This window comes from Ovis canadensis, chromosome 9 (genome assembly GCF_042477335.2).
Source record: "Ovis canadensis isolate MfBH-ARS-UI-01 breed Bighorn chromosome 9, ARS-UI_OviCan_v2, whole genome shotgun sequence".
In the NCBI taxonomy this organism is placed as follows: Eukaryota; Metazoa; Chordata; class Mammalia; order Artiodactyla; family Bovidae; genus Ovis; species Ovis canadensis.
Window position 1 is genome coordinate 60,080,074 of NC_091253.1, and position 22,911 is coordinate 60,102,984.

At 35.2% G+C, this 22,911-nt stretch overlaps 1 protein-coding gene across 50 annotated transcripts in view; it reads right to left on the reverse strand.

Moving 5' to 3' along the window:
* STAU2 (staufen double-stranded RNA binding protein 2) overlaps positions 1 to 22,911 on the reverse strand; it is a 310,852-nt gene that overhangs the window by 267,913 nt on the left and 20,028 nt on the right. For 18 of the 50 annotated variants that reach the window (XR_011259016.1, XR_011259014.1, XR_011259015.1 and 15 more), the window contains 2 exons: positions 14,292 to 14,422; positions 3,566 to 3,725 (listed from right to left, as the gene is read on the reverse strand). Coding sequence is in view for 45 of the 50 variants with exons in the window: in XM_069600297.1 (XP_069456398.1) it covers positions 3,566 to 3,725; positions 14,292 to 14,405 (274 nt within the window). In the remaining 5 variants the exon portion in view is untranslated. Of the gene's footprint in view, positions 1 to 3,565; positions 3,726 to 14,291; positions 14,438 to 19,111; positions 19,239 to 22,911 lie in introns of those variants that run through there. The other 32 variants (XR_011259011.1, XR_011259012.1, XM_069600269.1 and 29 more) reach the window with 5 other exon arrangements.

The window sequence follows — 22,911 nt, forward strand, 5'->3', positions numbered from 1 at the left end:
AAAAAAATTTAACTATGGGGACGGATGTTAAAGAGACACTGTGATGATCATTTCACAACATATACAAATATCAAATCCTTGTGTTGTGCAGCTGAAACTAATATAAACCTATGTTCAATTACACTTCAATTCTTTAAAAAGCACTATCCGTAAGGGGAAAGACTAACATATTACACTTCATTAATATAAAAATCTGTTTGCCAAAATGTACCATTAGGAATACAGAAAGATATTTGCCATACAGATATCTGACAAAGGATATTAATCCAGAATATCTAAGAAACCTGCAAATCAATAAAAGAACTGAAAAAAATAAACAACCTGCCAATGCAGGTTTTTAACAGAAAAAATGTATCAGTAGCAGAGAAGATCCTACTGCCAACAGGCATATGTAAAAGTGTTCACTTTAATTACTAGGGAAATGCAAATTAAAATCACAATGAAATACTATTATATCCCCAGAAAAACAGGCAGAAATTTTGAAAGCTGAAGATGCCCTTTGTGGACAAGGACACGGGAAACTCGCATATACTGCTAGTGGGAGGAAAATGTGTCAGGTTGAACCTTATGTATTAATACTGAACACATGCATAACCTACTCAGCTACATCCCCAAAAGAAATGTATACATCCAAAAATGTTCATAGCATTGTTGTTGTTTAATCACTAAGTTGTGTCCGACTCTTTGCGACCCCATGGACTATAGCCCACCAGGCTCCTCTGCCCATGGGATTTTCCAGGCAAGAATACTAGGGTAGGCTGCCATTTTCTTCTCCAGTTCACAGCACAGTAGTCTTATCTCTAACAGCCCCCAACTGGAACAACCCAAATGTCTGCCACCAGTATAATGAACAAATAAATTGTGGTATATCCATGCAGTGGGATATTACATAGCAAAAAAATACTATACTGTCAACAACACAGATGAATCTCACAAACATGACACTGAGAAAAATAAGCTATGACAGAAGACCAGGGCGGACGATTCCAACACGCAGGCACAACAAATCTAGGGTGACAGGACGCAGAACAGCGGTTCCCTTCGGAGCTGTTTAACCTCGTTGTTTAATTAGAAGGGCTTTAACCCCTGTGAGAGAGGCTTCCGAGGCTCTGGGAAACCCTGCAAGCATGCACAGTGCAAAATCCCATCAAGGCTCCACAACCATAATTAGTGCGCTTGCAGAGACATAGTTACATTTATTCTAAAAATTTACCTCAGCAACAAATAAATGTGTGAAATGCCATACAAAAAAGTTAAGTTAAAAAAACTAATTTACCCCCCAAAATCTACTCATTCTGTCATCTCAATACAACGTTCAATGGTGGGAACATTTCCACTGGCCTTCAGACTCTCCTGTTCCCTTGCTCTGACTCCTCTGCTCACTGATCTCCTGCTATAGTCCCCGGGAGCGGACCTGAACCGAAGCTCAGCACACAGCTGCTCGTGCTTCACAGCCTCTGCCCCAGGGGGCAGGTCCACAGGCCTGGCTTCCACCAGTGGATCAGTAACACTTGTCCTTCTGCCCATTCCATGAACATGAGTTTCTTCTCTTTCGCTTCACGCATCAACTATGGCTGTGGTTTCCTAACTGATTAGCTTCTAGTATCTTCCACCTTCCATAAACATGTCAAACTCAACATCCTAAATTGCTCTTTTGAACACATCACCCACCTACTGGTAAAAATTAATCCCCGAACTAGATAACATTTATTTCCTAAAGCTGCATTCCAGTCCATCACTATCTGCTTTCTAACTACATCTCTAGTCTTATCTCTTATTAGCCACTTAGCTGCTGCTGCTGCTGCTAAATCGCTTCAGTTGTGTCAGACTCTGCGATGCCATAGACAGCAGCCCACCAGGCTTCCCCATCCCTGGTATTCTCCAGGCAAGAATACGGGAGTGGGTTGCCATTTTCTTCTCCAATGCATGAAAGTGAAAAGTGAAAGTGAAGTCGCTCAGTCGTGTCTAACTCCTACTGACCCCATGGACTGCAGTCTACCAGGCTCCTCCGTCCATGGGATTTCCCACGCAAGAGTACTGGAGTGGGTTGCCATTGCCTTCTCCGAGCCACTTAGCTGCTCTACCTAAAAATTATCTACAGGGGGAGGGAAGGAAAAAATCATCTATAAAGAAAATATTTTTTGCCAAACCCACAGTCCAGATTCCTATTCCAAGGACTTTCCTCAGTATTCCTATAGCCTGGAATACCCTTTCCTCTGCCCTATGCCTGCCTGCTCTCTATTCAAGACCTATACTGTACCTCAACTACCTCAGTACATGTATATCATTACTTATAATATTGATGTCTGCTATTACTCACTTGGTACTTAATCTTTACCACTGGGTTACATGTTTTATGTAAATAACTAAAACCCTTATAGAAAACAACAATGGTTTTACATCTCTTAGATATATTTAAACAAAAGCTTAATAAATAGAGATAGTGTTATGGTGCTAATGATCAACCAGTAATCTGAAGAGAGTTTTGAAAGTTAAATATAGCCTCTACCTAGATTTAAGCTAAAAGAGTTTTTATATATATATATATATATATAAAACAGTATTTTGGCTTATTTACCCATACTTAACAAATACTGGAATAAGCTGAACATATGTAAAAGGACTACCATTAGGAAGGTCACAGAGTTCTGGAAAGAGCAATCCTTGGAAAAGGAGACTGTCTGCAGAGCACGTGCCACATGGGAAAGAAGTGTTGACCTGATTATGAGTATGAGCATGTGGACTATAATTAAACAGCCTATGGAGTCAGTGTTGGCAGGCAAAATGTCTTTTTTCACTCCATCACAAAAATACCTAAAGCAACACTGGTCAGAAGGTAACCACTTGCATTAGTAAGTTAACAGATGAGTAAATGGCATAATGCTGGTACTAAATTTACGGAACTTTATTAATTCAATGTATCAATTCATGCATGGTGTTTAATACAGGTTTGTTCTTCTCAATAGATAACTGGACATACAATGCTGCTGGTACTGCATGCAATCGACTTTTTAAAGTCGATGCATGGAACAACTTTTAAAAATTATTCTTAAGAGCTTAAAACTAGAACTCTCATTTTCTTAGAATATTATACACAGGAGGCTTTACTGGATTTGTGGGTTTCTTAACAAACTTCATATGAATGTTTTTAAATGTAAATGGCAACCATCTCCACATGAGCAAACAAAATAGTAAGATGCTTAGGGCTAATTTTATAATTTTCTATTAAACTAAAATAAAGACTATCTTAATAATTATATGTTATATACTTAGAAAGAGACATTGATGACTTCTATCTTTGCTTTAGAAAAAAACCTCAGTCCTATTTTCATGTCTGTATCCAAATGCCTTTTTGTCACATTTAAAAAGTAAATAATACACCTTTACAGTAGTCATTAAAGCAGAATTTTAAAACAGCTCCAATTACCTTCTTCATTCTCTCATCTTCAGTTACTATTCTGCTGTCTGAAAACCCACTGACTGTGCAGCAGGCCTGCGTGAAGGAAAACACAGGGGACAGCACGTGCAGAGGACAGGAACACAGGGAACCAAGTCAGGGCCATACCTGGGTTATTATTAACATTGCTCTTGGGTGGCTTCTGAACTGGTTTGGGGAGCGTGGATTCCGTCAAAGCTTTGTTAGCGACAGCTTGCTGGGCCTTCTTTATACTGCTCCCTTCGGATTCCCATGTCTGCTCCCCAAGACTCAGTTGCACTGAGAACATCTTGGAAAAACATAAAGAGACCAGGAAAACATTGAAATTTTTCAGGAAATAAAATGTGCTGTCTGAGAGAAAAACAGACACACCACAGAATCAAAATGTTAGAGCTAGGGTTGAGTTTATAGGTCATTTGTAACAAAAATCTTATTCTCTCTAGTGAAAGAATGTTAAGAGGTCGAACTCTGTTCTATCCAGAGGCTTAAAGGCAGCTCTAACTGTACATTTTTGGTAGAAAATATCAAGAAGAAAGAGCTTCCCTAAATGGAAGCATATTGTTAATGCCATTCAAATAGTCCTCAAAAAAAAGTAGAATAAGAACAAAGAATAAGAGAAACTGTAAGAGAATCCAAAAGAATCTGTCTCTATAACTGTCACAAAACTAATTGCTTAAACTTTATACTTAACACAATTTAGTCAATGAGTCGGGAAATCCTATTAAATATCCTGTCACCAAGAAACTCTCAATCCCACAAGCAACCTTTAGCCAGTCACCAAATCCAATCAGTTTTAACTTCATAAATATTTCTCAAATCTTCCTCTCTCTGCCAGGAACTCTGCTGCACTGGCTACAGTCTTTCATCATCTTAGCTTGGATGTAATAATCTCCTATCTGATTGCTGCTAATACTGTCTTTCTAAAACTCAAATCCAATTGCATCACCCCGACCACCACCAGCTTGAAAACCTTCAACTGCCCCCCGGGCTGCATGCCACAAAGGAGTGACCTGTCCATCTTCACTTCACGCACACCCCTCCCCTTGCACATCCTAACATTCCATCTATACCGTATTTCCACATGGGCTCAAACACCTCTAAAATTTAGGATCAAGTTACAGTATACACACACAATCTGCTGCTTTCCTCCCTAGAGAGCTCACTGCTCTGTAGGAATACAAGGTAAGAACCTCAAAATGCTTATTAATTATTTAGAAATAAATGTGAATTTACAGGAAAGAGACCAGGATAGAAAATACCTTAAAAAACCAAGTGTTTGGAATTAGCATTATCAATAACCATACAAATGAACATCACATGCCTCCTGACATGATCCAATGAGAAATATGTAGCATTCTTGGCCAAAAATGTTTACTGTGAATCTAATTATAGGAAAACAATCAGACAGATCTGGATTATGGTGTATTCTCTAAGAAACTGACTGAAACTCTTCAAAATGTCCATGTTATGAAAGAAGAAAGACAGAAGAATGCAAAGGGGCTGTCCTAGATGAAAGGATGCTAAACAGACATGGAAGGTCATAATAAGCTATTAATTAGCTACTGATCAGACTCGTACTAGAAAGAAAAAAGTACAAAGCACATTAGAGAACAACCAGGGAAATTTGACTATAGACTATTTAATAAATAGTGTCTTCAGTCAATTTTCAATTTCTTGAGTGATGATAGTATTATGGTTATGAAGAAGACTGCTTTTGGTCTCACAAGATAGATATACAAGTATTTAAGGATAAAAATGTCATGATAGTTGAAATTTACTTTCAAACTGTTCAAGGAAAGAGTGTATATATACCTATACAGAAGGAGCAAGGAAAGAAATAAATGTAGCAATGTACTGAATAAATTAATAATTAGTAAATATGAAAGATTCATTATTATACTGCTCTTTCAATTTTTCTCACAGATTTTAAATTCTTCTTATAGATTTTCAATTTTTCAAAATATACAGCTAAAAATATTTACAATCATTTGAAATTCAAAATATATAATATCTTTTAAAAGTGAGTAATTTTTCTTTTGATTCAGTGTAAAATTTTTATCTAAAACATATTTTTAATATATTTGCCCAATTTTAAAATGATTTTTCAATGACTAGGTCTTTTGGTTTACAAATTATAGTATTTAACAGAGAACTCTGCCACAAAGGATATATTATCTCTCCCATCTCTTCCAAATCAGTTCACTCTCCAGAATGTTCTATGCACTTTTCTTTCATTAATTCAGGTTCAAAACCTCAATAGCTCCTTTGTTTATCCTTGTCTTCTTTAAATTTATTTCACAACACTTCAAAACTGTTCCCTGCCATTTCTTTTGTCACCACCTTAGTCTAAGGCCCTGTAAACTCAGGTTTTCTGCCTCCTAACCTTCCAGATGTCACCACTTTTCCAGTTCACAAGCCAAATACCTTTGAATGGTCTTCCTTGTCTGCTCCGTTTCTCTCTACATTCTCCCCTGCATCCAACTGATTCAATTTCAAAAACATTTTTCAGATCTGGCCTTTCTCTGCATTCTCAGTTAACAGTATCAATGTATCTCTCTCCTAAATTACTACAAGACCACCGTAACATCATTTCTTTAACATAAGACTTTCCCATCAAACTGTCCTTCTTGGGAATTCCCTGGCCATCTAGTGGTTAGGACTTGGTGCTTTCACTGCCAGGGCCTGGGCGCAGTCCCTGGCTGGGAATTTAAGATCCAGAAAGCCATGCCATCATCAACATGAACATAAAATGCAAATGTATCCAAGTCAATTCTCTGCTTTCTGAGACCTCTTAAGAATTCCACTATGCTGCATCTAAAAGCAATGTAACATTATACATCAATTACATCTCAAAAGAAAAACAAAAAGAAAAAAACCTGGAGAGGGAAAAAAAGTCCTGCTATAATAAACATTTAGTAGCAATTTTGACTAGGAGTCCTGGGACACACTGCTTATGAGCTTAAGTCACAGATCCACCATTTACGACGTGTCACAGTAAGGAAGTTATTTACTCTTTCCATTTGTCTTCTTACTTCTTTAGTGAAATTGGGGTAATAACCACAAAATGGTTATGAAAGTTAAAATGGTATAAATACCCCCATTTGAAATGTAGAGACTGTCAAACTGGATAAGAAAACAAAATCCAACTACCTGGTTCCTACAGGCAATGCCCTTCAACTATAAAGATACATGGTTTAAAAGCAATGGGATAGAAAAAATATATCATGATAACATAAATTAATGAAAAATCAGAATAGTTATGATAATATTAAGCACAGTAGATTCCAGAGCAAAGACTACCACAAATAATAACAAAGGTCACTTCATAATGACAAAGGAGCCAACTAATCAAGAAGAGGACTAAGATTCTAAACACGTGGGCAATGTGGTTCATATATACAAGGGAATATTACTCAGCCATAAAAAGGAATGAAATAGTGTCATTTGCAGAGGCATGTACAGACCTAGACATGGTCATACAGAATGAAGTAAGTCAGAGAGAAAAACAAATACTGTATAATATCACTAATATGTGGAATCTAGAAAAATGGTACAAATGAACTTATCTGCAAAGCAGGAGTAGAGACAAAGATGCAGAGAACAAACTTATGGACGCCAAGGGCGGAAAGGGAGAATGGAATGAACTAGGAGACTGGGACTGACATATACACACTACCAGGTACAAAACAGATAACGAATGAGAACCTGCTGTATAGCACAGGGAACTCTACTCAGTGCTCTGTGGTGACCTAACTGCGAAGTCTACAAAAAGCGGGGACACATGTATAGCTGATTCACTTTGCTGCACAGCAGAAATTAACAGAACATTGCAAAGAATTATACTCCAATAAAAAATTAATTAAAAACACTCGGGCAACTAACAACACGGCTTCAAGATACATGAAGCAAAAATGAACAGAATTCCAAAGAGAAATAAAGAATCCACAACTAAAGTCAAAGACTCAATACCCCCTCTCAATAACTGATAGAACAATGACAGCTGACAATCAGGTGGAACAGAGCAGAGCTGAACAACACTATTAACCAGTATAAACCTACTGCAATGTCTTTAAAACACTCTACCCAAAAAGAGCAAATATACATTTGTCCTCAACTTCTCACAAAATATTTACCAAGACAGACAATATTCTGGACTATAAAATAACTCACAACAAATTCTAAGGATTCAAGTGATGTAAAGTATATTCTCTGACCACAATGGAATTAAATTAGAAATAACAGAAAGATCTCTGGAAATCTCCAAATATTTAGAAAATAAATAACAGATTTCTAAATAACCCATGGAGAAAAGAAGAAATCAAAGGGGAAAACAGAAAGTATTTTAAACTGAATGCAAATGAAAACACTATCTCAAAAGATGGCGCTAATAAAAATACTAAAGGGAAATTTCCAGCACTAAATACCTACACTAAAAAAGAAGTGAAGTCTCAAGTTAACTTCAGTTTTAATCTGAAGAAACTAGAAAAAGAGTAAATCAAACCTGAAGTAAACAAGGAAAAAAGTAATAAAGGTAAAAGCAAACATAAGAAAATTAAAAATAGGAAAAAATAGAGAAAATCCCATAAAACCAAAAGCTGGTACTTTGCAAAGATCAATAAAATTTGTAAACCTCTATGAAGACTAAGCATGAAAAAAAAGAGAAGACACAAATTACCAGCATTAGGAATGAGAGAGATGACATCACTACAGATTCTTACAATATTAAAAAGACAAGAGAATATTTTTTAACTTTATGCCAATAAACTCAACAGCCTAAGTTTTTAAAAGCCACTGTTAATGAAAGCTCATTCAAGAAGAAACAGGCAACGTGAATAGCCTTATATTAATACATGTTAAAGGAACTGAATCTGTAATTTAAAACTTTCCTATAAAGAAAATTCCAGGCCCAGATGATTTGGATGATAAATTCTACCAAACATTTAAGGAAGAAATAATACCAATTTATAAAAACTCTTCCCAAAACCTGCATCAGAAGGAATACCTCTTGGCTTACGCTATGAAGCTTGCATAATTTTGATAATGAAACCACAATAAGATACTACCAGGGAAAACAAAACTACACACCACACAAAACATAAAAGTCCTTATCAAAATTCCATTAACAAATGGAATCCATCAATAGAGACATCAGATAATACTTTATAAGCAAGCATTTCACTCCAGGAAGACAAGGATTGATTGTACATTTGAGAGTCAAACAATGTAATGTACAATAATGAGCGATTAAAAACAGCAAAGTCATATGACCATCAGAATCAATGCAGAAGAACCATAAGACAAAAACCAGTATTAATTCATGTTAAAACTCTCAGCAAAAAAAAAAATAAAAGTAGAGAAGAATTTCCTCAATCTAATTAAAGACATCTATAGAAAAAGCTACATTTAACATCACAATTAATGAGGGAAAACTGAATGACTAAGTCAAGAACAAGTTAGAGATGTCTGCTCTCATCACTTTTATTCAACATTGTACTGCAAGTTCTAGCCAATGCAATTGGGCAAGAGAAATAAACAAAAGGTAATCAGGTTGGGAAATAAAATTTACAATTGTCACAAACAGCTTGTGGGACACCCAGCAGGATCTTAAAAAAAAAAAAAGTCTACTAGAACTAATAAATGATTTTAGCAAGACGCCAAGATGCCAGATCAATATACAAAAATCAGTGTATTTTTGAAGCAGATTCACAGAGAGAACAAACTAGTGGTTATGGGGTAGGAGTAAGAGAGGGGAAATGTAGGGATGGGGGAATGGAAGGTACAAACTTCTGAGTATACAACAGACTTAACGCTGTATTGTACAAATGAGGAATATAGCCAACATTTTGTAATAACCATAAGTGGAGAGCAACCTTTAAAAAATATATAAAAGGGCTTCCCTGGTAGCTCAGTGGTAAAAAATCCACCTGCCAATATAGGAGGCATGGGTCTGACCTCTGGTCTAGGAAGATTCCACAGGCCATGGAACTACTAAGCCCGCGCACCACAACTATTAAGCCTGTGCTCCAGAGCCTGGGAATCACAACCACTGAGCCCACGCGCTCTAGAGCCAGCGCTCCGCAAGCAGCAGCAGCCATCGCAATGAGACACCCGTGACCACAGCTAGAGACGAGGCCCCACTAACTGCAACTAGAGAAAAGCCTGCCCAGCAGCGAAGGCCTAGCATACCCAACAATAAATATATAATTTTTAATTACATAAAAACATTTATAAAAAGAATCTTTAATGTGTCATAAAAATAACCTATTTCACTCTCTTCTAAATTCTTTGGCACTGTATGGATTCCCTATATTAGAGAGGTAGTTATTTTTAGCACTATTTGACAGTATAAATTAAAGTTAACCTGCTATGGAAAAAGTAGGAATCTTCAGATTTCTCTATTTGTACTTTTATTCTTCACATTCTCATGTGTGCATACTTATACAGAAATGCTATACATATTTCAACGATTTAAAATGTATAAAAGAAAATATACAAAACAAAAAATCACTGTATTTTTGTATATTAGCAATGTTTAATAAGAAAAATTATAAATCAAAAATTTTAAAAACTATACCACTTACAATAGCTTCAAAAACATGAAATATACCTGCCCACTGAAAACTACAAAATATTTAGAGAAATTAAACAATGTCTAAGTAAACAGAGATACTTTGTTCATAGGTTGGAAGACTCAATTTTTCTAACATGTTAATCTTCCCCAAATTGAGCTATTTATTCACTGCAGTTCTATTCAAAATCCCAACAAGGTGCTTTATAGAATGGACTAGTAGACTTTAAAATTTCTATGAAAATGCAAAGGGTATTGAATGGCCAAAACAACTCTGAAAATGAAGAACAAAAGTAGAGGGCTGGTACTACCAGATTATAAAGCTATAGTAATCAAAATAGTTGGGCTTCCTAGGTAGCTCAGTGGTAAAAAATCTGCCTGCCAATAAGGGTTCGATCCCTGGATGGGAAGGTCCCCTGTAGAAGGAAATGGCAACCCACTCTAATACTCTTGCCTGGGAAATCCCACGGACAGAGGAGCCTGGCAGGGTACAGTCCCTGGGGTCACAAAGAGTCCGACACAACTTAGTGGGTAAAACAACAATCGAAACAGCATAGTATTTGCCTAAAGACAGAAAAAGAGACCAAGAGAACAGAACAGAGACCAGAAATAGAGATATATATAGACAGCTGATTTTGGACAAAGGTGCAAAGGCAATGAAGTAGGGAAAGGACAATCTCTTCAACAACTGAACATCTGTAACCAAAAAATAGAAATAAAAAATAAATTTTGTTACTTATCTCATAACATCTATAAAACTTAACTCAAGGTGTTAATTAGATCTAATTATAAGACCCAAATGTAAAAACTTAAACTATATAACATCTAGAAGAGAGCACAGAAGAAAATCTTATGACCTCTAATAGAGCAACAAATGGATAAACTGGAATTCATCAAAATTAACAATTACTGCTCTTCAAAAGACACTGTAAAAAAAAAAAAAAAGAACATAAGCCATGAAGAGGGGGAAATAATTGCCAAGCACATTTCTAATAAAGGACTTGAATCCAGAATATACAAAGAGGCAAAACAGCAGAGCAGAAAGCTCCAAAAAGGGACAGTGTCTGTCATATTATACTCAACAGATATTTTACCAAGGATTTTTAAATCCTGTATACAACTATTAATAACATACAATGAGACAATACTTGCTAAGAATTTACACACTATCATCCTGTTATACTATACTAGAACAGGTACAATAATTCTCAAATTACAGGTGAGATTCTAAGTTAGTTGTTTGAGGCCACACAAGCCAGATAATTTAAGGCAAAGATCAAGCCTGGTAAATCTAGCAAGAATTAAAAGAAGAAAAACACTTCAAGGCCACTGGGTAGAACTGCCTCCCTCAGCAATATTTATTCCAGAGTAAACTTTCTTCAAGTGTCACTATGACAGCAGCTTTCTTAACACTTAGCCATACATATCCACAACTCATCAAAATAGGGAAATAAAGTAAAAAAAGAGAAAATACCACTTTATGTTACTCATGGCTAACTGCATTATAACAGCCTTCTTTTGAGATTTGAGAAAATCTAAACAAGTCATAGGAAAATAAAGAACTGGATTCAGGTACCTAAGAGATACCATACAGCAATGTCATAATAACTCACATAAATATAAGCAATAACAAATAACTTCATAAAAATAGAAGGGGACAAGGCAAACATTAAAATAGTTTTTATTTACTAGTCACACATTAAAAGTTCTGCAAGTTGTTCACATTCTGTAAGACTCAATGAGGAAGAAGAAAGCATGTAAATATAGATCAATACTTCCCATCAAGAAGTATGTATGAGAAGACAGTTCTATACCACCTTGAAGACATTAATCTCTGTCCTATGTTTCTCAATTCTGGATGCACATCAGGGTCATCTGAGAGCTTTAAAAAAGTCCTGGTATGTGGGCCTCATCCAAGACCAATTAAATCAGAATTTCTGGGAGTAAGACTCAGGCTTAAGTATTTTTTAAAGCTCCAATGAATAACCAAGGTTGGGAACCACTACTGTTAAATATGTGTGTGTGTACATAAACACATCTATACATACCTATGGAAGTTGCCATATAACTGGCTAATGTCCCAAGAAAATTAATGAGTTGGGGCTAGGTTTAAATTTTTCATGCCAGGGATAATCATTTATTTCACTCAAATATATTTTATGTCTCACTTAAAACCACTGGCAGACATGCATAAATGCAAATGACTACTTTCCACAAAAAGGATTCAGACTTAGCCAACTAATATTAACATTAAAATTAATTATGACTTAAGACCAACCTAGACAGCACATTAAAAAGCAGAGACATTACTTTGCCAACAAAGGTCCGTCTAGTCAAGGCTACGGTTTTTCCAGTGGTCACATATGGATATGAGAGTTGGACTATAAAGAAAGCTGAGCACCAAAGAATTGATGCTTTTGAACTGTGGTGTTAGAGAAGACTCTCGAGAGTCCCTTGGACTGCAAGGAGATCCAACCAGTCCATCCTAAAGGAGATCAGTCCTGGCTGTTCACTGGAAGGACTGATGTTGGAGCTGAAACTCCAATACTTTGGCCACCTGATGCGAAGAGCTGACTCATTTGAAAAGACCCTGATGCTGGGAAAGATTGAGGGCAGGAGGAGAAGGGGACGACAGAGGATGAGATGGTTGGATGGCATCACCAACTCAATGGACATGGGTTTGGGTAAACTCCAGGAGCTGGTGACGGACAGGGAGGCCTGGCGTGCTGCAGTTCATGGGGTCTCAAAGAGTCGGACACGACTGAGTGACTGAACTGAACTGAACTAAGACTTGTAAGTACTACCTTTCATTCAAGAATACGCTACTTATTCTAGTTCTCACTCTTTTTAAGACGAGCAACAGGCTAATGGTGTGGTGTATGACCAAAGACCCCGAGCAGTAGGTGGAGGCTGGCAAAGGAATCTCCACATTTCCTTAAAACCCAAGGGAATCTAGGACTGTCTACAGAGAAGAATGTGGGCCACAACAAACCTGGTCCATTGGAAGCAGACTTGGATGACACAGAAGAAAGTTAAGGGAGGAGAGGGGAGAGAAAGCTGGAGGAATGACCTTGACTAGGCAAAGAGGGGTTGGGACTTAGTAAAGAAATAGAAACAACTACTCGTTGTCCTCTACAAGTTGTTCATCCATACCTCAGAAGGGACGGCAGAGCTGGGATTTGGGTTGGGATTTTGCTAAGCATGTTCTAATCAAGGGTGGAAGAGAGTTGAGGGTCCATACAAAGTGTATGGAATTAAAGCTGAAAAAGGAAACGTGAAGATGGAGGTAAGTGAGAAATAATAAAAATCAATGGACTTGTGGTGTGGAAGAACTACTGAAGGCAGACTATTAGACCGAATGAACTAGGTGTCAGAGACAAATGAATGCGTGCGATTCTAACTCTGGAGGGTCTTGCAATTACTGGTAATGGTAAAATCAAGACTTTGATCACAGGAATGGGTGGCTGAAGGAGAATGGAAGATGAAGGAGATGCTAGAAGACAATTAAATAATCCAATAATTGGATTGTACTGTATGAAGATTAACCAACTTTTAGAGAATCAGTTGCTTCCACACTGCATACAAAAATGTATAATCATTATCATAATCTCCAATATCCAAGATTAAAAATGTACCAAGGATATGTGTGCACAAGTGATATTTTTAAAAACAGGATGACAGAGCTCAAGCATAAATGCTTTAGTCATAATTTCTTTGCAATGTATATATAAGTAAACATGTATGTATGAGGCTATATAAAAATATAAATCAATTTTACATTTAAAAGAACAATATTATAAATGAATACACAGCTAACAACAAAACGGGTATATACAACTTTTATAAATGATGAATCTCGGAATTAAACATCCTATTGGAAAAGGCGTCTCCCTAAGTAACTGTTGCTATATTTTACTCTGCATCCATTTTTAGGTTATCAGTTACTATGTCATGGGAAAAGCACCATACTTGGAAGCCACAGAATACATGTACAAGTGCTGGCGCTGGCACTCATGAACTATTAAGCAAGTTACTTAGCTTTTCTGTGACAATTCCTATCTCATGTGGTTTCATTAAGATTTTTGTGAAGTACTATATCAGAATGAACTCTGAAAACCATAATGAGCTATACAGTTACAGACTTTAAAATACTTTTAAAAGAGAACTAAGAGAGCCTTTAGGCCATCCAGTACCCCCTCCCCCCAAAATAAAGCACAGTTAAAACCTGAGATGATAAATCTCACAGATTTGATAAGCATGGCTCACCACCTCTCTTCGGAACCTTACCTTTGAATGAGCAGGCCCTCTTTCTTTCAGAAGTTTATACTGGGGTTGGACTCTATTGAAACGGGCTAACTCATTTACCAGACACATTGGAGTTTTCTCTTTGGGGTTTGCCATTTTATCTTGGAGAGAAGCTGTAAATAAAAAGGCTGTAAAGTTTTTGTGAAGAATGACTTTACAAATGGAAGAAAAACTAGTTTTGACTTTTTCAGATAGAAATCAGATTGTATATTTGGACTAAATTATTTTCATGAATTTTAGATAAAAGTTTCAAATCATCTAAATTTCAAATCATCAAACCATTTGATCATCATTCAAATCATCTAAATCATCTAAATTTCCATTACATGCAACAGAAATATGTATCACATTTTAAACAATAAATTAAGGTAACTTTTTTCCTGAGTTCCTAAATTGCTCTCTACACATAAACATGAAACAGCATGCTTAAAGATTGAAAAACAGTATAAGATTATATAACTTTTAATTTATCCTATAACTTTCTTCTCAAGAAATTTTAGCATAAACACATAATTCTTATTGCTATATAACTAAATTTTATCTGACTGTTTTATCAGGTAATCTTCCTTTATTCCTTCTCATTCTAAAGTAGCGTATTAAATTGAAAAAGCTCCAGACGTGGGAATCAAACCCTAAATTTAATTACTAGCTCTCCCAACTATTATTTTCCATAACTTTTTTTTAATGAAATTTTTGGAAAAAAATTAGAATAATTTAACAAATGACCAGTTATCACCCAAATTAAAATTAGTATTTTGTTTACTTTTAAAGTCTTACTTTTTAAAAAAAGGAAAAACAGTATTACATTCCAGTTAAGTTTCCTTTATCATTTCCAGAAACTACCACTATGGGAATTTAAACTATATCCCTCTCGGATATTCTAAAATACATTTATATGCATGCATATATATCCATGAAGAAATACATAATCTTGGCATATGTGGTTTTGTAGTTCACATAAATAGTAATATAACAGACGTACTATTTTCACAACATTCTTCACTCTTCAGTATGTTCATTAACTCATAGATCCAGTGTATTACTTTTTAACTGATGTATAATTTTCATCACAATATCTTAGCCATGTTTTTTTTTTCTAGCCATGTTTTAACCCTCCTTACTGACAGAAGACTTTTATTAATAGATTGTCTTCAATTTCTCACTCTTACAAGTTAAAGTTACACTACCCCAAACATCACTAAAAATGACTGTACCAAATGACCTTCTCTCGGCAGCATGGTAATTACTATTTCCCTCCAACCTTGAAAATGGGTAGTATGGTTAGATATTTTCATCTCTGACAAACTGATGTCTGACAAAACTGTTGATTATCTGGGTTTCCTCTTCTGGGAACTAGTTCTATCCTTTTTTATCCTGTCTATTTTAAGTATAATATTTATCAATCTTTTCTTTTGTGGTCTGTGACGTTACTACCTTAAAAACTCTCCCCTAATCTGAAATGTCTTAATTATTTTTACTTAAATTTACTAAGCCTATTATCCTTTATCTATAAAATAAGAGTAATAAATATATTCCACTTAACTAACACTCAGGTTGTTACAAGGTTACAATTTTTAAATACATAGTACTTTAAATTCTACCACAATTATAGCTTCAGAATATTTTTATAGTATCTTATCCTATATTTTTCCTTCATCTCATTTACAGACATATTTAACTGCTTTTTAAGTTTTTCTTTCACCTCCCATTTTAAAACATAAGCATAGGGACTTCCCCAGCAGCCCAGTGGCTCAAACTCTGCCTTCCAAAGCTAGGCGGGGGTTCAATTCCTAGTTGGGGAAATAGGGTCCCACATATCATAGGGCATGGCCAAATAATAAAAGTAAACAAAAAACCTAAGCATAAAACATGCAAATAGATTACTTCCTGCTCAATTAAACTGGAGTCACAATATATAAAGAATACATTAAATAAACGGAAATAGCTGATTTTAGGAACTTCATCTATAAACTTTCTATGACAAGGTTTAATGTAGAAAATAGTCTACATTTTAATGTACTTTTTTAGTTTTTAATTTTGGGGGGCTTCCCTGGTGGCTCAGTGGTTAAAGCATTTGCCTGCAATGCGGGAGACCTGGGTTCAATCCATGGGTCGGGAAGATCCCCTGGAGAAGAAAATGGCAACCCACTCCAGTATTCTTGCCTGGAGAACCCCATGGATTGAGGAGCTTGGTGGGCTACAGTCCACAGGGTCACAAAGAGTCAGACACGACTGAGCGACTTCACTTTTCACTTTAACACTTTAAATTCACTTCTTAATACCCTTTACAGGACTAATAATTTGGTATAATAACTTGATCACAATCATTATTAAGAAATTATTTTATAACAATACTACACAAATACCTAGTAAGGCATAAGTTAAAAAAAGAATATAAGCAACCAACTGTAGGACCAATACAGTTGACAGTTAATTCTACAATTAAACTATTCTAAGTGGCTTGCAAAGCAAAAATAAACAAATAAGGAACACCACAAAAAAGGCAAAGACTTAGTCAAGAAAGGTTGAGGAAATCTGCATTTATAAACATTTCTGTGCCAGGAAGTCAGTTGTTACATAAAATACAAAGTGATCTGGGATTATAGTCAAATTTTGGTCCTTGCATACCATAGTGTTAAATACTAAAGTACAACAGATCACACAGCTATCTGAAAATCAAAAAGCAAAAGAACGAAGATGAGAGAATATTTAAGTCTGGTAAAAATGAGTTATTTCGCATAATACTAAAACAGCATTCATACTGCTACCATGACAATTTTCGTAACTCAGCAATGCTGCATATTTATCTATTATGATACAAAAAATATTAAGATCATAGCAAGAATAATGTGATGATTTTACAGTATAAAAAGTAACAGCACCAGATTTAAGCACGTTTAAATGTGTTTTAAATATGTTTATAGCTCCATAAACTTAGCTCTGTTTGGTAAGAAAATCTGATCTAAATTCCTTAAAGGAAAATGATAACAACATGGCACTAAAACTTATATTCCACTCATTCTAACTTTCTGCTTCATAAAAATGACATGAATCCAATAATGGATTCACAGAATCCATTAATGGAATCCAATAATGGATTTAAGGTTTAAGTTTTGGTGTGAAAGATGTGCAAAATACACGTAAGATCAATAAAACTTCAAAGTCCAAATGTTTAGTTAGTAAATTTAAAAATAATTAGTTCTGGTTCAGATTTTATTTTACAAAATGATTAAAACTTTATTTTCCATAGTTGTTCCTGCATTCAATCAGAAATCTTATTAACAATACTAACAATACTAACAGAGTTCAATGACAAAGCAGTAATAAAAAATTAAACCAAAATTTTGATTAAATACCTACAAAATTATAAAATGGTCTATAAAAGTTGATATCCATACACTTTACTTATTATTTTTTAGAAAAGTCAACAGTATAAAAAGTGAGAAATATATATATACACACACACATTGTTGCATAAGTATATGTTTTCAAGAGTCTGAAGAAAGCTTCAATTCAATTTGGTGGCTGGAATAGTAGATACCTACTTAGAAGTAAATAAAATCAGTGACAATGAATTTCACAATTTTAAAACTTTGCTTCTGAGAGAACAAACGCCATATACTTAAAAGTCTAAGAGCCTGTTTTGGGTATCTCTGCCACTGACCGACTTCTACACATAACGTTGAGAAAGTAACTAAATCTCGCTTTCCTGGACAGTGAAATAGAAATAATAATTGTTTTTGTATTATTGGATTATAGTATATTGGTTGAATCAAATGATGTAAGATACTATTAACAATAAGAATCCATTATTACTCTGCATATAAATAATCTTTAGCACACTATCACTGAAAATGAATACAGTGATATGATTTCATAAACTTTTTTCATGGCTTCCTAAGCTAAAATATTCTGAGTTAAAATGTTTGTTAGGATAAGCTGATTATATTCATACTATTATACTTCTTTAGTATTCTATAAAAAGCATGCATTTGCTATTATTTTTCCACTGACTTACTGGAACATATTAAGCTTGCTTCCACTGAAAAATCCCCAAGTGTGATATACATTACATGTAAGATTTCTCATATTTCTGTTAGGGAAGAGTTTACCTTGGATATAAAGTTTGTTTACATGTAACTCTCTGTAACTTTGACAAGTTACATTGGTAAAACAGCTGTAACATCAGGATCTGCACACTCAGCAAAACAAAGGCCTACCCTACTTTTTGAGACAGATTGTTTCTATACTTAATAAAATGTCCTAAACTCTCTTGGACTTGATCTTCAAAATATGCCAAAATAATACAGTTTACAGTTTTCAATCAACAGGCAAAGAATACCTGTTCCAAAGGAGTTCAGAGTCTGTGAGAAACACACACACAGAGAAGAAACAAATTCACTAGACTACAACATGGCAGGTGCTAAGATGAGGCTTTAAAGGGGCTCCTTAGGTGAAGGGGTGTTGAAAGGCAGGTTTCAAGGGGTGTGATTGGATCACATTACATTAGTTAAGGAAAGCAGGCATTCACCAAGTTAGTGAGGGAGGGAAAGAGAAAGAGGCAGAGCTTTTCCAGAGCACACATGCAGAAGAAAGCACATTAAACACATCACATTCTGGAAAATGCAAGCAGATCACTGGCAGAATGTAGAAAGCAGAGTAGGATGTAGCAGAAAAAAATATGTGACCAGAATCCACCAAAATACCCAAAGTTGCCTAAGCCAGAACTCAAGAGTAGCACCATTTTTAAGGCAGTTAAATTACAGCTGAAGTGATGCTAGGAAGCCATAGGCTAACCTCACCTGCCAAGGCAAGTCTCTCCATAGAAGAATCCGTGTCCATCACAGGTACAGAAAATGACTTGAACACAGTCTATGTCTCTCTGCTGGCTCCCCTCTCCCTATTCCCTGCTACTGGAAGGGGCTCATCCTAATTCCCAGGTAAAATAAAAAGAAAGAAAATAGAGTCAAAAAAGAACAAGGAATTTACCTTCCACGGAGTCCTGCCCTCTAAGAGAAACGTAACTGTCTGTCCATAGCTGCAACTAAAACATAGCTTATAACTTCACATCAGACCGTAACCTAAGGCTGTTCAAGCAAAATCACCATTCAAGGATCAAATTGCTGTACTAGAATTGCCTGTTAATTAGGAAAAATTTAAAGTTCCTATCTCATATGGTTGTGGTGGTACTTTAGTCATTATGTCGCCTGACTCTTTTGACGCCACTGGACTATAGCCCGCCAGGCTCCTCTGTCCCTATCTCAAATAGACAGAAAAATTAATTCCAAATGCATTCAAGTGAAAAATATAAAAATATGACAAAAGCACAAGAAAACTTGGCTAAATGTATGTCAAAATCCTGCAACATAGAAAACTTCTAGAAAGAAACCTAAAAATCATGATGGGATATACTGATCTATAGATTAATTTGGTGAAAATCAACATTTTAACAAAGCTGAGGCTTCCAATCCATGTACATGACATATAGTCAAGTTTCATTATTGAGATGACATCTCAATGATAGCTATGTTTTTTAACATTCCTGCAAAACAGTGAATTATTAAATACTGAGTCATGGCTTCTGGGGAAATAAAAGGTTAGTTTCCTGTAAACATCTGGGTATCACATTTTTTTAAAGTCAATTAATAACTAACCTTGTTTTATGTGTGTTTTATCTAGCTAAAGATCCCTTACTTAATATATACTGTTGAACTCACTAATATTGAACTCAAAGCCAACAATAACTCCTGAACGAAGTTTAGCTAAACACATATATCTTCTCCATAAGACATATCACAGCCTTCCTGTGCTTAAAGACACTACAAAGCACTTGGGGGCCATTTTAAATAGCTAAATCACCAACCAAAAAACACAAAAATAAAACGTGGCACTAAATAAACCAAGAAAAGGACACTTGCTTATGCCAGGAGAACTGAAACGAGAGCAGACTGTCATCTTGTTCAATGCCAGTTCAGATTGTGCACGCAGGGCAACTCAATTTTTCACCACTCTGCACTTGTCAGTAAATGATCACAAAAGCACTGCAAGGATTATTTAGGGATTACATATAAATTTTAGCAAATAGACCAATTCACAAACACAGAATCCATGAATAATGAGGACCAAATGGATCTCAATTATTTAGGTATCCTTTCATTTCAGCAGTATTTTATAGCTTTCAGTATTCTTTAACATACTTTGTTAGATTTATCCATAAATATTTCATATTTTTTATACTATTTTTAAATAGTATTTTTTTAAGATTGTTCCCTGCTGCGTGTGCTCAATCATGTCAGACTCTTTTGCAAACCCATGGACTACAGCCCATCAGGCTACCCAGTCAATGTAATTTTTCAACCCAGGGATCAAATCTGCGTCTCTTGTGTCTCCTGCAATGGCAGGTGGATTCCTTACCATTGCGCCGCCTGGGAAGCCTTGCTAGTGTATAGAAACACAATCAATTTTTGCATATTTATCTTGTATCCTTCAATCTTACTATACTTATTCATTAGGTCTAGTAAGAGTCCATCAGATTTTCTACAGAGAAAATCAGGTCACATCTGTTTATTAGGACTTTCTTTTATTCCTATTCCAGAACCTACTGCCTGGTTCTGTAGCTCAGTAATGCTGACACTGGAATCTTCAGAAACCACTCCTTCCACTTCAAATATTTTTGAAAAGTTGGTGTAGAACTAATATTATCTCTTCCTACAGTATATAGTAAATTCACCAATTGGTCCAATAGGTGAACTGGACCTACAGTTTTCTTTGTGGGAAGTTTCTTTTAACTACAACTTTAGTATCTTTAATACATACATAGCTATTCAGATTATTTCTTTTGCTTCCTCTAGAATTAATTAATCTTTTTTCTACATCATTAAGATGGAAACTAAGGTCATTTATTTGAGATCTTTCTTCTTTTCTAATATAAGTATTTAAAGCTACAGATTTCCAACTAAGTACTGTTTTAGCAACATCTAATATATTGTGTTTCTGTTCTTACTCAATGTAAAATACTTTATAATTTCCCCTTTTGTTTCTTCTTTTAATCATGAATTACTTATAAGATGCTATTTAATTTTCAAATATTATAGATTTTCCAAGGATATTTCTATTAATAATTTCTAATTCAATTGCACTGTTATCTGAGAAGGTTCATTTTAGGAGTTGATTCCTTCTGAATTATTGAGATTTGTTCTATGGCCCAAAATACAGTATATCTTGGTAAATGTTCTGTATGAACTTGTGAACAAATGAGTATCCTGACCTTCTTGTATAAAGTGGTTTGTAAATGCAGCCAGGTCGAATTGGTTGACAGTGTTATTCAAGTCAACTACATCTTTGAAACTTTTTCTTCTGTCAATTTGTTACATCAATTATTGAGAGGGATCACTGAAATCTCTGACCATAACTGTGAGTGTTTCCTTGAATTTCTATTAATTTTTGCTTTGTTTGGTTTGAAATTCTATTACTAGGTGCCAGTGGCTCAGTGACAAAGAATCTGCCTGCCAGTGCAGAAGACCTGGATTCACACTCTGGGGCAGGAAGATTCTCTGGAGAAGGAAATGGCTACCCACTCCAGTACTCTTTACTGGGAAATCCTGTAGACAGAGGAGCCTGGTGGGCTACAGTCCATGGGGTTGCAAAAGAGTGAGACATAGCTTAGCAACTAAACAGCAACAACAACAACAAAACGGTTAGCACTAATAGTCCTCTTAATTAACTGATCCCTTTATTGTTATGAAATGATCTTCTTTAGCCCAGGTAGGAAATATTCCTTGCTCTGAGACCTACTGTAATACTAACAAAACCAGTCCAAATTTCTTTCAACTAAGTCAGTGTATTACTTTCTTTTTCCATTCTTTTAATCTATTTGTGTTTACAGTTACTATTTCTTATAGGCAAGTATATGGTCGGATCTTGCTTTTTAATTCAATTTCAGCCTTCAAATCAGGATGTTTTTTAACACTACTTACTTTTTTAAAAATATGAAACACCACACAAATTTATGTGTCATCTTTGTACATCTCTGTATCATTCTAATTTTACATGTGCTGCTAAAGCAAACACTATTTACATTTAATGGGATTATACAATATAATTAGGTTTGAACCTATCATATTATTATATTTTTCCCATCTGGTCTTTGGTCCCTTCATCTTTTCATGGTTTCCGTTGACTTAATTATTTTATATATTTGATTCTATCTACTGCTTTGGCTTATTAGCTATAAGTTTTTGTTTTGCTATTTTACTGCTAGAGTTTATGACATATATCTTATCTACCTTTATACTGTACCACCTAATGAAGGGCATTAAAATCTTTAACAATATCCTTCCATTTCTCCCTCAACCTTCAAGCTGTTACTATGCACTGTACTTTTCTGTGTGCTCTAAGCCTCACAATAGCTTAGTATTTTTCTCTGAATAATAAATTACCTTTCAAAAAGATTATACATTTACCCAAGTAATGACCATTTCTGCTTTTTTCTTTGTTCATCTTTTGCATTTTCCTGCTGCCTGAAGGACATTCTTTAAAATTTTTCCTATAGTGGTAAGGTATTTGCATAGATATTTCTCCAACAATGACATACAAAAAGCCA